The sequence below is a fragment of the Olea europaea genome, chromosome 8 (genome assembly GCF_002742605.1).
Source record: "Olea europaea var. sylvestris chromosome 8, O_europaea_v1, whole genome shotgun sequence".
Lineage (NCBI taxonomy): Eukaryota > Viridiplantae > Streptophyta > Magnoliopsida > Lamiales > Oleaceae > Olea > Olea europaea.
Window position 1 is genome coordinate 11,435,045 of NC_036244.1, and position 17,040 is coordinate 11,452,084.

Sequence of the window (17,040 nt, forward strand, 5' to 3'; positions counted from 1 at the left end):
ATATCATCCAAAGCGTAACATTAAATCTCTATCATAATCGGACCTCACAACAAATGTTAAAACGTGCTACCACTATTGTTATTTCTCTCAATAACAATAAAAATTACACATCAACACAATTATTGATCAGGTAATGAAAAACATTAAACATTATAACATCCATCCAAGATAAACACATATTGAGCATCAAAATATCGAAAATTATACTAAAACTTCATAATAAGGGTTAATCTTTGTCTTTGTGACGAAAAATATAGTCTAGCTTTATAAAGTTACAAGAATTCAGATTTCTTTTGTAAGACATCACCCGAATTTGAAATGTATAAAGAAAAAGATGAGAAGCCATCCAATTTTGAATATCTTTTAATCTTTCTTGATTAATCTCTAGTTGCACCTTCCTCCTCTTTGCTCAAAAGCCAAAACTGAATATTCAAATGATGAACTTCTTACATCTTTCCTCTTATTTCTCCCAAAATAATAACAATTTGGCCTCCCTTGATTGCGAGATCTTGATGTATTGTATGAGAGGTATCTTGCAATTTTGGCTCATGTTCTCTACTTATAGAGGTTGAAATTAGGTTAAAATATGCGTCCAAGATGTCTAACATAAGAAGTTTCAATCAACGAAACAAATTTCCCCCGTCTTCCAAAATTTGTGCTATACGATCGCACTAGATTGTTTCTCATTTTGGTCTCCAAGTTTCTTCATTGTCATCTTGAATCCTTTTGTCGTGCAATTTTTAATTGATTCCATGTAATCTTCAATCTTTATTCCTTGGTCCCAACAACTTTTGAATATTTGTAATTTAACCCTTAAACTTTGAAATTCTTCATTTTGGCCCTTCTTTGATAGATTATAACTTCTTCTTTTTTTAAAAAAAAAAAAATTCTAAAGTCGAGTTTTTCCTACAACAATCAAATATTTAACCAAATTAAGTAATAATCCAATCAATTTGAAATTCAAATGTTTATTTTTGATGGTTTGGATGTTTTCTAATATTACCAAATAGAGTCGAACATATTTCTATGTACATATATCCTATATCTCTATAAAATTTATGTTTACAGAAAAATACATTAAGAACATCCAAATATCACGTAGCGATCCCACGTACCATGACAACATATCTGTACCTCCTATCAAAGTCTACATTGCTTGTTATTAGACCTAAAAACGTATTTCACCTCTCAATATTATTTCAATTCACAATTTATCCTAATATTTTCCAAGACAAAAGTAAAGCATGAAAACAATAACAAATAATCAATTACTAATTGATACTTGTAAATCATAACAAGAAATTTCAATTATATCTTAAAAAATGAAAATTTCATTCGTCCTCGCAAATAAAAATTTAGCTACCTATGTTTGAAGAATAGAAATAAATTCAATAAGAACGACATCGCCAATATCAAGATAAGGTAAGAAAACATATAGCAAATCTTGGATCTTCGGGCTCAAACTTGGGAAACCCATTACTTGTCTTTATCTTCAACCTTATTTTTCTTCCAAACTCTATGTTTTCATTTATTTATTTATTTGTTCTCGTGTCTTGTTTTCTCGGGTAAAATATCCTTGGAAATTCCCAACTTAATAGCAATTCATGACCTTCAAGTAAGGGTCCCCTCCGTCCGAGCAGACGAAGATGGATTTTTATTTCTGCTTTTGCTCTCTTAAGTGGACAATGACTCGACTCAAGCGAGTTGTTCGTACTTCAAGGCAACAGTGACAAAAATAAGCATAAGTTTTAGTAGCAAAGTCTAAATTGAAATATATCAAACAAGTTGATCTCTTGACTTGATAAACTTTCCGATGATATATTTTCCTTGTGAAAATTTTGGCGTCAAACTTGCCACTCTGGAAATTTCTTTACGAGTTCTAATTGTTGATTCCTTTACTTCACTACTTTCTTTATGCCTTCAGTTCCAGCTTCTCTCATTTTCTTTGCCTTTAACATCAATGTATCTAACTCTCTCATTCATCCTAAAAATAAAAAATAAAAAGAAAATCTTGGATTCATCTAAATGAAGAAAAAATAAACCAAAAATCAAAAGAAAGTTATCCCCAAAAACCTTTTTAAGGTCAAGGTAAGTGGAGATTTTGCATTATTCTGTCTGTACAGAATAATGTATTACAGAATGAAACCAGAATACTCACGTGAGGGTGGACCCCATGTGAGTAAAATGTTATTAAAAGAATACCCACCGACCCTCAATTGTGTATAATTTGTAGAAGCCTTGTGAAAGAAACTTCTTTACGTCAAGTGGAGTTCGTAAATTTTATACTTACTGTCTTTGAGAACTGTGTAGACAATTATAAAAAAGGTCCATTTTATCCTATAGGCATCTTTGCATTTCCATGTATGTAATTATTCTAATGGGACAAATGATGTTTTAAGAAAAATGACATTGTAAGTACCTTCAAATAGAATTCGATTTCTTCAAGTATCTGCCATCTTTTCAAATAATTGTTCCAACAACTTTGGGAAAAAATGTGTTTGTGGAAAAAGGTTTACGCTAGATAGAATGAAGGTTAGTGATATACCAAGTTTAGCCTCTGTTTGAATAAATAAATATAAATAATTAACTAGTGAATAAGTCTATTTAAATGTATGATTTAAAATAAAGTTTGACAATATAAATAATTTATAAGTACAATTTATCAAGCGGAGGCTTAATTTACATCATCTTCCGCTTGTCAACTCAACATTTCTATGGGTTGACGGTGGGCAAGTGTTATGAATCGTACCAGATTTGAAACCATATTATTGAAAACGGAACTATTCTGATACCAATTTGTTATATATATAAGAGATTAAGACAATTATATAAAGCAAATATCACAAGAACACAAGAAAAAATAATTTGTAGAAGATTGAGATTTTATTATAATATGAAGAAAGAATAGAGAGATTATGTATTTATGATTTGTTTAACTTATAATGAGGTTTATCAACCTAACTAAATTATAGAGAATAGCCAAATATGTATAGAGAACAATTGAAGCCCTAGAATTAAAATTATAGATGAAATAGAATGTCCAAAAGTTTCTTTATCTTGATTTCTTTAAGTCCAATAGAAATTTTAACTCCTAATAGGCCTCCAAATAGAATTTCAACTATAATTTATCTAATAGATTTCGAATAGGATTCCAAAAGCATTCCAAATAGAAGTCATTTTAATGTGCAATTTGATTAGAACTTTCAATTATTTCCAACAAAGAATTCGAATCACACTCAAATTCTAATAATATTCACATTGACATAAATTTCACTGCAATGAATAAAATTTAAAAAGATTCTCTACTTGGAAACAAATTTCCCTGCAAGGAATAAACTTGAACTCTTCAATGAAAAATACAAATGAACTTCTCCATCAACAATTCCAATTGAAAAATTCTCCACCTCTACTACCCTAACTAGGACAAAAGTGATCTAATGACCATCAAACAAGGCTGACACGAGCCCTTTAACAGAATCACAACTGAATGCTTCAAAAGAATAATCTTGGCTAGAATCTACACCTTAATCGCATTCATAAACTCCAACAAAATCAATAGAATTGTACTAATATGGAATGTTATGGCCAAAAAAATGAGTCTATTTCTAGCAAGTTTATATGATAACACCGTCGATAATGGTGGCAAGACGGATTTACCCATATCTCAAAATTCGATTGAGATGTATTCTTAAACGAAGACAACAAATTAGACTCCAACAGAAGCCAACTTTAAATACACCCAAGTTCTTAAAATATGCTGATTATTCGAAGATTCTATATCACCTTGCAAGATATATAAATGGGATTTTCTATATCCCATCACGGGCTCCTTTGTTAACTTTCAGACCTCCAACTTCAATAGTGTACCTGTACCCTTTTGAATCAAGAGCGTTCAATAAGATAAGATTTTTCTTCAGATTAGAGACGTGTCTCACTATATCAAGTATTCTAACCATCCCATAAAATATCTTTATTCTAGCCCCAAAAATACTAGCTATCCGACAATGTGTGTTATTATCGATCATGACAACACCTTTTGAAATTTCTTCATATGTTGAAAACAAATCCCGATTAAAGTCATATGAAAAGTGCAAGCTGTATCCAAGATTCAAGCATTGTCAGGTTTGGAGTTGTAGTCAGACATAAGTACAAGCTCTCTATCACTGCTAGGATTTTCTGCAATACTTGTTTCTTTTAAAGTTTTTGATTGTTGATTTGCAGTTGACTTTGATTTATTCTATAACTTATAACAATTGTTAACAAAGTGTCTCTTTTTCTTGCAATAATTACAGAATTTGAAATTAGATTTTGACTTCTCCCTTAAACAGCCACCATAAACAATGAGACCATCTCCGTGATCCTCAAATGCTACAAGCTTCATCTTATCCTATTAACATAGAGCATCGTAAACATCTTCAATTGTAAAAGTATCACGACTACATAGTATCTTGTCTCTAAAAGACATATATGGGGCGAGCAATTAATGTAACAAAATAAATCCGAAGTCATATTTATCATATTGACCTCCAAGATCTCCAAACCAGCGACAATTTTTTTAAAAGCAGCTAGGTGATTTTCAAGAGATGTACATTTTATCATACGATGAAAATATAGACGTTGATTTAGATACAATTTGCTAGTAGAACTCTTCATCATGCATAATTACTCCAATTTTAACCATCTAGCAACAACTGACTTCTCTTTCAAAACGTCCTGAAGAATATTACTGGAAAGATGAAAATGTATTTAAGATATGACCTTATGATCCCTCCATTGTTTCTTCTCCATAGTCCAAGCTATCAGCATCTTGTCAAATCCCAACAATGCATTGTCTAAATCCATCTGAGCAAGTACTGTTCGCATCTTTACCTTCCACAAAAGAGAATATTGCATTGCGATTTAATAGCGGAATATCATACTTTATAGTTGCTATGATGGAAAACCTTGATCTTTCCAAGAACTTTAAAACCAAAAGCTCAGATACCACTTGTTATAAATCGGACCAATTTTGAAATCATTTTATTGAAAACGGAACCACCTCGATACTAATTTGTTATAAAAAAGATAAGAAATTAAGACAATTATATGAAGTAAAGATCACAAGAATACAAAAAGAAAATAAGATAGAGATTTTATTATAATATGGAGAATGTTTGATTCCAATTTTTCAAAAAATACATTTTTCTTTCTTTTCAACCACATATTATTTATTAAAATAATATCACACAGAAATCAATTTTTTTTTTAATCACACATTCTCCATCAATCTACTATTGTAAAATATATTCTTCAAAAATAATGTGGCTCAAACACACCCTATGTGTTTATGATTTTTATAACTTGTAGTTAGGTGTATATATATATAGGAAATAATTCAAACCCTAGAAATAGAATTGTAGATAAAATATATTTCCAAAAAGTTTCTTTATCTGGATTTCTTTAAATCCAACACAAATTTCAACTCCCAATAAGCTTTCAAATAGAATTTCAACTATAATTTATCAAATAGACTTCGAATATAATTCTAAAAGTATTCCAAATAGAATTCCTTTTAATATGCACCTTGATTATAACTTTCATTTATCTCCAACAAACCAAAATTATAACGAGAAGTTATTAATATGATATCAATAAAACATAAACTTGTACAACAACTTACAAAAAATGAATGGTCAAATTGAAACTAAGGCCATGTTTGAGCCACATTTAAAAAAAAAAATATTTTTTTTTAAACAGTGATTTGATATTATTTCAACTACACATTTTTCCATAAAATTATATTACACTCAAATTCAAAATTTTTCTTTATATTTTAATAATATATTTTCCATCAATACACTATTCAAAAATACAATCTAAGAAAAATAATGTACTCAAATAAGGGATAAATCTTAGTTGGGTGACCAAGAAGGTTATATTAAAGCCCCGACGGAGTGATTAAAACCAAAATGAAAATCCCCAATATATTTTTAAATATAAAAATATATAATTTCAGCCTTGGCACATGACCCAGGTGAACCAGCCACCAATGATTTTCTGGTCCCACCCTACTGTAACCAACGCGGATACGAGATGACGTGTACGGTGCTGATACTCTATCAGAACCCCGAAACGACCCTTAGATTCTCGTCCGTCTCGGTCTCTACAATTTATTTTAAGCTTTCCTCTCCTCCTCTCTCCACTATTCTACTTTCTATTTCTTCGGTCTCCGATTCCTTTTATACACTCTCTATCTCTATCTGTTTTTAATTGAAATAAACAGAACAGAAGAATTTACAAGATCATTCAGTGTTTCAATTTACCATCTAATTAGATCTGAGTTTTTGAAAACGAAATCATCTTTTTAAAGCTCCCAAATCTCACGGATCTTTTAGAAACTTCAAAATTTTCCAATTTATTTCCCTTTTTTTTTTTCCAAGAAACCCTAAATCTTGAACGAAATTATTTTCTTTCCTTTTTCACTTTTTAATCGATATTCTTTTGCACCAAACTCAAGATCTTCCTTGTATATAAGAATTTATTTCGATTTCCTGATATTTGTTGGGTAATTAACATATGCTTGTGGGTGATTTGAATTTGACATTTTTATTTCAAGTATTTAAGGAAAAAACCCTAGTATTTATACAAATGGAACGGGATTCTGAACAACCACAAGTAGCAGTTGAAGTTCTCGATGTAGAGGAGGGTGAGATCTCAGATTCCGTCTCTATCGAAGAAATTACCGAAGAGGCGTTTAATTCCAAGCAAGAGCTGCAGCCGTTGTCTGCCAATGCTAATGTTAATCCGATTACCAGTGCTTCCAATAATACTAATGTTAACAACAATAATAATAAGAGTCAGAATAGTGTTGGAGGAACAGGAACTAGGGTTTGGACGATGAGAGATCTGTACAAGTATCAGATCAGTTCAAGGAATTATTCGGGTTTGTATAACTTGGCTTGGGCTCAGGCTGTCAACAATAAGCCCCTTGATGAGGTTTTAGTCATGATGGAGGATAATTCAAATAATAACAGTAATAGTGACAATAATAACAATAGCAGCAACTCGAATTCAAAGAGGATGGAATCCGAGTGTGTGGAATCTGCTGGGATTGGAAGTAAAGTTGTGATTGATGTGGAGGACGAGGATGAGAAGGAGGAAGGGGAATTGGAGGAGGGTGAGATTGATTTGGAATCTGAGGTTGTTCAGGAGAATATGGATTTGAATATGGGGATTGAGAATGAGGCTGAGCCTGGTTCGAAAGAGAATGTTGAGTTGGAGAAGCAGCAGTTTGATTTGATTAAGAAAGAGCTCGAGAGTCTGACTGCAGCTGATGCAGAAGAGTAAGTTGACTGAAAAGAATTGACAGTTGCATTGATAAACATTAGTATCGCGGAATGCTGCCTTATGGGTGATTAATTTTGTTGAAATTTTTTTGGTTTTTTGGATAGATCATTTGGTGGACTGTGTTTGAGATTGCAAAGCTTGATGGACAGCGTGCTGGAATTGGGTTCGGAAAGTTTGATTCCTGAGAAAGAGACTCTTGTTCAACTGTTATTTGGTGCAATAAACATTGTTTATTCTGTAAGATATATTACAATGTATATAATGCCCCACATTTTCTCCATAAATTTTCTTTTCGTATCCTTAGATTTATCAACATTTTTGTAGCTATATTTCCCGTTCAGTCCTGTAGTAATTCTGTAATTGTTTAGATAAAGACTGAGGTTGTTTTTTCAGGTGTTCTGCTCCATGAATCGAACTCAAAAAGAACAGAATAGGGACATTTTGTCAAGGTTTAAATAGTAATTATTTTTGTTGTCTATTTGGGAACTTTTTTATATGTCCTAACAGCAGAGTTACAGATATCTTAAGATCCTTCTTAATTTGTTGACAGGTTCCTTGCATATGTAATGAATCTAAAGGTGCCTCTTTTTTCCTTTCAGCAGTTGAAAATGGTGAGGTTCTCCTCAGTGTATTGCAATTGTAGGATTTTTAGTATTTATTAGAACTGATTGTGGTGTGTGGGTGTCACAGGTGGAGGTTATTAGATCTTCCGTGGATTTTTCAGCTGTTTCTTTGAACCTTAAAGACAATAACACAGATACAGATAAATCAGTGGATGAGGCGCCTATAAATACTGATTCTGATGTGTGGTCTGACAATGCTAATAACGTTTCAACTAGCGTGAAGAAGAGTGAGATAGAATCTATGTCTACTGGATCATCAGTTCTAAATGAGTGTAGGGTTTCATTAGAATGTGCAAAATCATTGGTTGGTAATGCTAAGCATAAAGGATTAGTATTTCCCCTGCTAGACCTTCATAAAGATCACGATGCAGATAGTCTTCCATCACCCACCAGAGAAACATTTCCACCCTTGCCCTTTGATAAAGGATTTGTATTGGAACATGGGTTGGTGAAGCCAGAGTGGCCTGTGCCCAGACGGACTCTTGAGAGCGGAAACGTTATAATGCATCCTAATGAAACTGATGCTGTCAAAGCTTTTTCCACCTATCAACAGAAATTTGGTCGAAGCTCCATTTTCATGAGTGACAAGCTTCCGAGTCCAACTCCTTCGGAAGAAGGTGATAGTGGGGATGTTGATAATGGCGGGGAGGTTTCCAGTGCTTCTATTCCTCGCAGTAATGTTCCTGTTAACACCTCAGTTGTTGGACAATCATCTGTTTCTTCTGTTGCCGATATGGATATCACTTCTGGACAAGGACATAGCAGTACTAGGACCACTAGCCCTATGACTCCTTTGCCAAATTCTGTGTTGAAATCTTCATCAGCGAAGAGTAGGGACCCTAGGCTTAGACTGGTCAATTCTGATGCAGGTGCCAGGGATCTAAATAAATCCCTTTTACCTATGGAGAGAACTGAGCCCAAAGTAGAGTCTTTAGGAATGATGAGTTCAAGGAAGCAGAAGACAGTCAATGAGCCAGTTTTGTTTGGTCCTGCATTGAAAAGGCAAAGAAACGATCTGCATACTGTTACCGAAACTGGTGGTTGGTTGGAGGACCTAGGATCAGTTGGCATGCAGCTAAAAAATGGAAACTCTGGAATTGATCTGAGAAAAACAGAAGATACAGTAACTTGCATCAGTTCCAGTAGCATTACTACTACCGAGAAAGGCAATGGAAATGAGAAGTTCCAAAGTGTAGGTCCATGTGCCACCTTACCAGTAACAAGTCCAATCACAAGCTTGCCAGTTGTAAGTCAACCAACAAGCCTACCAGCTACTGGTCCATCCACAAGCCTGTCAGCAACAGGTCCATTTACAAGCCTACCAGTAACAGGTCCATTCGCAAGCCTACCAGTAACAGTTCCAAGTTTGCCAGTGTCAGATCCTACTAATACAGCTTCCTTTCATTCTCTGTTGAAAGATATAGCTGGGAACCCATCTATATGGATGAACATACTTAAGATGGAACAGTTGAAGTCTGTTGATTCTATCAAAAGTATGACATCACCGCCAACCTCAAATTCTATACTGGGAGCAGTTCCATCAATTAAAGTACCTCCATCCAAGCCCCTCGTGGCTGGACACCTATCAGCAGGATTACTTAAGTCTCCTCTACAGGCAGTTTCTATGGTGAGCATTTTTGCACATTATATATTTTTGATGAATTCTCATTAGTTTGTCCTTTCTGCCTTCTGGCTAGTGGTGTTTGTATATATTGTCTTCTCTGCAGTCTTGATAGATTTATACATTTTTCTTTCTATTTTTAGTTCAATTTTTTATACTGCCATGCTCGGCAACTGATTCCTTCGAGTAGAATGCTACATCAAATAATCTAACTCTTACTAGGGTTAGACATTACAATGTAACTTGCCGGAGTTATTCTCCATGGTTCTAAATCAAATTGGAATAAAGGAAAATTCCCTGTTTGTCAATAAAATATTTTGTTATTTTCATTTGCTCATCAAATGTTAATATTCATTTTGTTTGCAATTTATGTCTTTTGCAGGAAGAATCTGGGAAAGTGCGCATGAAACCTCGTGACCCACGCCGTGTTCTTCATAATGGTACATCTCAAAAGGGTGGGACTGTGGGTCCTGATCAACCAAAAACTAATCCCGCAGTCAGTCAGAGAATGACAAGCAGCTTGGGTGCCCAAAGGCAGGAGGATCAGTTGGATAGGAAGCCCGTCTCTTCAAGTTCGATTGCTGCACCTGATATTACACGGCAATTCACTAAAAACTTGAAAAACATCGCAGACATTCTGTCTGCATCTCAAGCATCGATATCTCCACCTGTCTTTCCTCAGGCTTCGTCATCACAACCAGCACAAGTTAATCAAGGTAAAATGAAGACTAAGGGTGTAGCGTCTGAGTCCAACAACCTTAGAAGTGGAATTGGCTTAGCTTCTCAAGAAGTGACTGCAGCCTTATCACGACCACAGAATGCGTTTAGGGATGTCGATCATCTGTTTGAGGGATTTGACGATCAGCAAAAAGCAGCTATTCAGAGAGAAAGGACGCGGAGGATTGAAGAACAGAAGAAAATGTTTGGTGCTCGCAAGCTCTGTCTTGTCTTGGATCTGGATCACACACTTCTAAATTCGGCCAAGGCATGGACTTTTTTTTGCTGCTACTAAATATAATGCAAGCCTGAGAACTGCCAGATTATGATATTGTTTTATGAAAAAGATTATCACAAACTTCTGTTTCCTTTTCAGTTTGTCGAAGTAGATCCGCCGCATGATGAAATCTTGAGAAAGAAAGAGGAGCAAGATCGTGAAAAGCCTCACAGGCATCTATTTCGTTTTCCTCATATGGGAATGTGGACCAAATTGCGGCCGGGGATATGGAATTTCTTGGAGAAGGTGATAATATTATTTCTGTACTTTGATTTGAATCTCTATTGGTCCCTTGAATGTCTCCTGAAGCTTCTGCTCTTGCCATTTTAGGCTAGTAAGCTATATGAGCTGCATCTGTACACCATGGGGAACAAGTTTTATGCCACAGAGATGGCTAAACTGCTTGATCCGAAAGGGGAGTTATTTGCTGGTCGAGTTATCTCTCGTGGTGATGATGGTGATTCTTTTGATAGTGAAGATAGGGTTCCTAAGAGCAAGGACTTGGAGGGTGTCTTGGGTATGGAGTCGGCTGTAGTAATTATAGATGATTCTGTGCGAGTCTGGCCACACAACAAACTAAACTTGATAGCTGTTGAACGGTAAAGATTTGTATTGTCAAGGAGAAAAGGATATTGCTCAACAGATTTTACTGCTTGATCTATACACTTGTTGATTCTTATGATTGAATATTCATTGTTTTTTTCTTCATCAGGTATATTTATTTTCCATGTAGTAGACGGCAATTTGGGCTGCCCGGCCCTTCTCTCCTTGAGATTGATCATGACGAGAGACCAGAAGATGGGACTTTGGCCTCTTCTCTAGCGGTGAGATGGTTTAGCTTGCATGGCATGACTTTTTAATTGGTTAATAAAACCTTGAGTGGACTTGGACAAAATGACAAGGGCAGTGGATGCCTAGTCTACCTTCTGTGTTTGATTAGTTTTGTTGTTAAACATAGGTTATTGAGAGAATACACGAGGCCTTTTTTGCACACCAGTCCTTAGATGAAGCTGATGTTAGAAACATCTTAGCTTCTGAACAAAATAAGATTCTGGCTGGTTGTCGAATTGTCTTCAGCAGAGTGTTTCCAGTGGGTGAAACAAATCCTCACATGCATCCATTGTGGCAGACGGCTGAACAATTTGGTGCTGTGTGCACTAATCAGATAGATGAGCAGGTCACCCATGTAGTTGCCAATTCTCTTGGGACGGATAAGGTATTCCTTAGTTGGTTGGACAAACCAGTGTGATTGGTTTCCCTAAGCCAATCTGTAATTTAGAAATTATTTTTATAGATTATTTTTCTCGTTCGATCCGAGCTCTTTTCTGATTTTCCTCTCTTTGGTGGTAAACAATGTCTGATTTTTTTAGTTATTCAAAACAGGTGAACTGGGCCCTTTCCACGGGAAGATTTGTTGTGCATCCTGGCTGGTAAGAATTGCAGTTGATTAATTTTAGCGCAGTCTTTATTTGCCATAGCATTAATTTCTTGAGTTAAGCCCCTTTCTACGGGGAGTTTGCCCAGGAGAATGCCAGGTGGCTTAGCTGCATTGGATGTTGGACAAAAAAGATCTAAGCAGGCCAATGCACCGCTGCCCTGTGGCGTTCTAATCTAACTGCCGGGCAAACCCCTGTACACGTAGCATGATTTAATTTTTTGACATTTGAATTTTATTTTCCTACTAAATAATATGTGCAGGGTGGAAGCATCAGCCCTGCTTTATCGGAGAGCCAATGAGCAAGATTTTGCCATTAAACAACCACAATAAAATTATCACTATTTCATTCATCCATCCATCCATCCGGTAAAAATGACACTAATCTTAAAATGTTCAATGTGCTTGAAATTGGGGGAGGTGACCGTCAAATAATCGGTATCCCAAGGTTGAGACCTTGGTGAACCTCCCAGTTCACCGGTGGCATCGAGAAACTTCTAACCACGTTCGAGAACCCTTTGCTTTACACTATCTTAGGGTGAGTTCGATCTTTATCAAGCAATTGAATTCTAATGGGGAATGGGAATTGGTTAAATTGAAGGATAATCTGGACTGAAAATTGCAGAATTTTGTAGCGCATGGAGAATTGAAAATTGATGAAATTAATTAACTTGTGTTAGAAAAGATGAAATTGTGGTTAAATTAGGGGAATAAGAAAATGACAGTGTCTTGAGAATACGAGTAATGAAAAAATATCAAAGATGGATAATGAAATATTATGTATTATTGTTTTTCACGTGAAAAAGTTTTTATGTTTTTATTTAAATCTAAATATGTACCTTTTTGTTTTAGGCAATTTATCTTTATTTTATAGTTGTCGAGCTACAAGAATCATTTTTATTTTTCCTGAAGCAATAATGGCCATCTCAGACTCAATGGACGATGAATTGAATGATGAATTTGCAGTTGGGTACCTAATCCCTGAGGTTGGGGAATGAAGAAAGGAAAGAATGAATCTAGCCATATATTTTGGAAGTGCTTATAAAAAATTCAAAAAAAAAAGTCAAATTAATTTTTATTTACATATTTTGTGGAAATCTCTAAGGGCTTGTTCGATTGTAAAGGTGGAAATGGCAAGTTAACTCCGTGTAAGTTGGAAAAGAAAAAATTGGCAAAATTTTAGGAATTTGATTTTCACTCAATTGGCTAAAAATATGTTTTACGTGTTTGTACTTTGGAATCGATCTTCTTTTTCGATTTCATATGAAACAATCAAAGTAAAATATGAATTACTCCAATGTCACATTTTTCATGAAATTTAATGTTATCAAACGGACTCTAATATTAATCATTTATTAACCGTTCATTTCAATTTATTTATATATAAGTCGGATATAAACGCTCGTTAAACATCTAAAAGTTATATGAGTGATGATACATTTATAGGAATCAGGCCCTTGTTAGGGAAGACTCAAGGTGGGCTCTACAATAATTTTTTTTTTAAATACAGGTGGGCCCCTCCACACTGTGAGGGGCCTGTAAAGCCGCATTCTTCAAGTTATATTGTTTCGGATGCCTTAAAAATGAAGCTTGGCATTGCTGTGTGGATAACGTGTATCTGCACTTTCCTACCGTTGACAATTACAAGAATGATGGTTGGATGACGATGACTCCAAGAAGATAGATGGTTTTTATGCCAAGGAGGTCTCCAAAATGGCCAAATAACTTTTGGCAATTTGGCGTCAGCTTGCGAATACTGCAAATACAATAACAAAATCAATAATAACAGCAATAATAAATAGATAAATGAAAAATGGAAATTGGACCCCAAATATGTGAAATTTACAGTGTCGTGCCAGGAAATTGGCGGTGCAAGCTTGTATGTTAGCAGGATGGGTTATAAAGTATTGTCGAATATTAATTTCAATCGTACATTTATAATTAATTTTCATTTATTATTTATAAGGTACTAACAATTTCATCAGATCGAGGCACATTGTTTGGGAACCTGAACATTTGAAAATCCATCTAATGATGGTGTGTGGACATTGAAAGAATTTCGTCAATCAAATTGTGACACATGGCAACATATGTCGTACACATTAGATCAACTTTCTTTAAAAGTTTTTTTAACCATCAAGAGTGCTTTAACAAAATTAGCTAAACCAGTTCGAAAGTAATTTTTGGATCTCAAGAGCTCCTTTTAGCTTCTCAAAGGTCATATCAAATGGGCCCTAAGTATCTACATGTGACATTATGTAACTAATGTAAAGCAATCGATACAAAATTTATGTTTATACTTAGCATCCTACTTTATTCAGAAGAATAATGTTATTTAACGTTAGTGACATTGAATAGCAGTCAAAGGGTCTTAATAAATGAGTCATAAATTCTTGTATTTAATTGAATCTATAATTTAATAACACAAGCACTGTCACATAAATTAATTTTAAACATTAATAATGTTGAATAGCATTACTCTATATAAAATGACTTGTCCAAATCTAAAAATTTATGGTTTTATTGAACCTACCTCCATGGCTCAAGCATTATCATGCCCTGAATGAAAACTAGCAACAGAAGAAGAATATAACACACTCCTCTCAAACTACCATTGGGATCTTGTTAGGGTGTCTTCGACCTACAATGTGGATGCAAGAAATGTGCGTTCCATATGAAGTTCAATCGTGATGGAACTATTCAACTACGAAACATGTCTAGTGACCAAATGCACTTGACGAACACCCAGAATTGACTTCATAGGAACCTTCAATCCACTGGTAAAAACAGGCACTATTCAAATTGGGTTATCCAATGTTGTTTTACTTAATTGGGATATTCTGCAAATAGATGTCAATGATGCAATTTTCAATGGTCAGTCATACAAGACGGTTTATATGAGCTACCCAAAAGGTTTCATTCAGCCTCACAAACCCAATGATTTGTGTCTTCTGAAGAATACTTTGTAAGAACTCAAACAAGCTCAACAAGCCTGGTTTTTTAGTTTGAAAGAGGCACTAGGCAATTGGGGATTTTGCAACTCGATATCACATTACTCTCGTTTCATTCTTTGACAGGAACTGTCAATGACGTTTGTTTTGTACTAGTCGACAATTTTATCATACTTGGCAACAATAGTAGCCTTCTATGTTAGACCCAGATCGTTCAGAAAAACTTTAAAGTTCGTAAAAATTGTAAAGTAATGTAAAGTGCAGAAAATCTAAAAATGCAAGAACCCAAAAATTGTTTTGCCCTGAAAAGGTCCTAATGTTCAATCGTGAGACCTAATCACCCGTTAATATTGCTCTAGATCCACTAACATCAACCAAAAAACAGTACAAAATGTAAGAAAAAATATTTCAAGTTCTCTCTAACCTCTCTATTTACAATCGATAACAAAATTGTTCATAATCTCACAACGATTACACAAAGTAATCCTCACTCTTACTAAAAGAACAAAGATTAAATCCAAATATCATAGTTACAGATTTTTAGAGAAACCCTATCTTAGATAGAGAGAAAACGAAAACCACTCTAAAAAAGGAAGAAGATGGACTCGAGTATATATAGCAATATATACTAACGGACGCAATCCAAGTTCAAGATTAAGCGACATGGACGGCATATACAACCCATTTTGAAAAGAGGCGAAGTTGTCTTTTCTAAAAACATGTTTTATCATATGGGTTTCAACCCGATGTTAGAACATGGGCAGGCCAAGAATAACGTATAGCCCAATATGCCAAGTAAAATAGTGAGGTAGCTCCAGGGGTGGAGCCAGGAATTCATGGTACGGGGGGCAAAAATTTTTAAAAATTTAATGTACGAACTACAAATAAAATTTATATATAATAAGAAAAATTCATAATATAAGTTACCTATCGTAGTTGTACCCGACGATGTTTTAAAGCATAAAATTCATCTACAATAGAATCTAGATCTAAATTCATACTAAATTCTCGCTCAATATTTAGTGTTAAACAATCAGCAAGAAAGCCATCATCCATTTTGTTACGAATTTCCGTCTTCACATGTTTCATTGCTAAAAATGCTCGCTCCACAGTCGCCGTTGAAACAGGTAGTGTGAGTACTAAACAAATCAATTTAGTCAAAACGACGTAACTCTCCGACCTTCTACTTGCAACCAATTCTCGACATAAATCAGAAAGTGTAGGTACTTGAAATCGAGGTTCGGAAATCACATCATTCTGATAATGTTGCAACTCAACTTTCAAACAATAAATATCTTGCTGTGAAAAATCTTCAGGATAAAACTTCTCTGCAAGCTTGCAAATATTATCAATGTTAAATGATTCAAAAGAATCTTTTGGATCCAAAGCTGCACTGAGAGAAAGGAGTTCTAATGATGTCTCATTAAATCTTGTATCTAACTCCATCATCAGAAAATCAATGGCTGCATTGAAAATATCAAAGTGATAGTGATGTTCAACGGTAGGATACTCACGACCACGAGAACGACCAACCATATACGAAGCATCAAAGTCAGGTACATGTATATCATTTTTTGAGCAAAAACATTTCACCTCTTCAAGAAATTCTTCCCAGCCATCTTCTCTCAATGTTTGAAGGATAGTTTTTGTAGTACGGACAAATCTCATAACAGTTAAAATGTCTTGAGTTTTCTTTTGAAGGGACTGACAAAGAACATCCGCAATTGCTAATATTCTACGCATTAAATGCAAGATAAATACAAATTCAAATGTTGTTATGGTTTTGTATACACCACCAACTTCGGACCGAGATCTTACATTTGGAGAATGATCACTAAGATACTCAAGCACCTTGCAAGTTGCAGCATACATATCAATCAAACTCTTTACAGAGCTGTAATGAGAAGACCAACGAGTACCTCCGGCTCGTTGCAAATTACCAATCTGATTAGCACCACTTCTGGACTCTCGTTCTCCAATTTCCAACAAATGCTCAATTTCTTTTCTTTGGGCACTTTTCAACTCATTGATGCGCTTAGGAGATGATGTAATCATATTAATAACACTATCCAAATGAGAAAAAAATGAAT

The 17,040-nt window shown here is 34.7% G+C and overlaps 2 protein-coding genes across 2 annotated transcripts; one reads left to right on the forward strand and one right to left on the reverse strand.

The window, feature by feature from the left end:
- The first annotated feature begins 6,157 nt into the window (after positions 1–6,157).
- LOC111398791 (RNA polymerase II C-terminal domain phosphatase-like 3) lies at positions 6,158–12,855 on the forward strand. The gene is made up of 12 exons (XM_023025884.1): positions 6,158–7,322; positions 7,431–7,563; positions 7,720–7,775; positions 7,877–7,937; positions 8,017–9,576; positions 9,953–10,555; positions 10,664–10,810; positions 10,895–11,163; positions 11,277–11,388; positions 11,523–11,780; positions 11,948–11,994; positions 12,263–12,855. The coding sequence occupies exons 1-12, from the start codon at positions 6,556–6,558 to the stop codon at positions 12,330–12,332; spliced, it is 4,083 nt and encodes a 1,360-aa protein (XP_022881652.1). The 5' UTR covers positions 6,158–6,555; the 3' UTR covers positions 12,333–12,855.
- Positions 12,856–15,877: 3,022 nt separating this feature from the next.
- LOC111398277 lies at positions 15,878–17,005 on the reverse strand. The gene has a single exon (XM_023025200.1). The coding sequence runs from the start codon at positions 17,003–17,005 to the stop codon at positions 15,878–15,880; it is 1,128 nt and encodes a 375-aa protein (XP_022880968.1).
- Between the last annotated feature and the right edge of the window lie 35 nt (positions 17,006–17,040).

Excerpts from the sequence above, each read along its gene's own strand:
- LOC111398791 (XM_023025884.1), top strand. The coding sequence starts at position 6,556 with ATGCTTGTGGGTGATTTGAATTTGACATTTTTATTTCAAGTATTTAAG. Across the intron at positions 7,564-7,719 it reads CAATAAACATTGTTTATTCT|GTGTTCTGCTCCATGAATCG; the intron begins GTAAGATATATT and ends TTGTTTTTTCAG. Across the intron at positions 11,995-12,262 it reads TTTGTTGTGCATCCTGGCTG|GGTGGAAGCATCAGCCCTGC; the intron begins GTAAGAATTGCA and ends TAATATGTGCAG.
- LOC111398277 (XM_023025200.1), bottom strand. The coding sequence starts at position 17,005 with ATGATTACATCATCTCCTAAGCGCATCAATGAGTTGAAAAGTGCCCAA.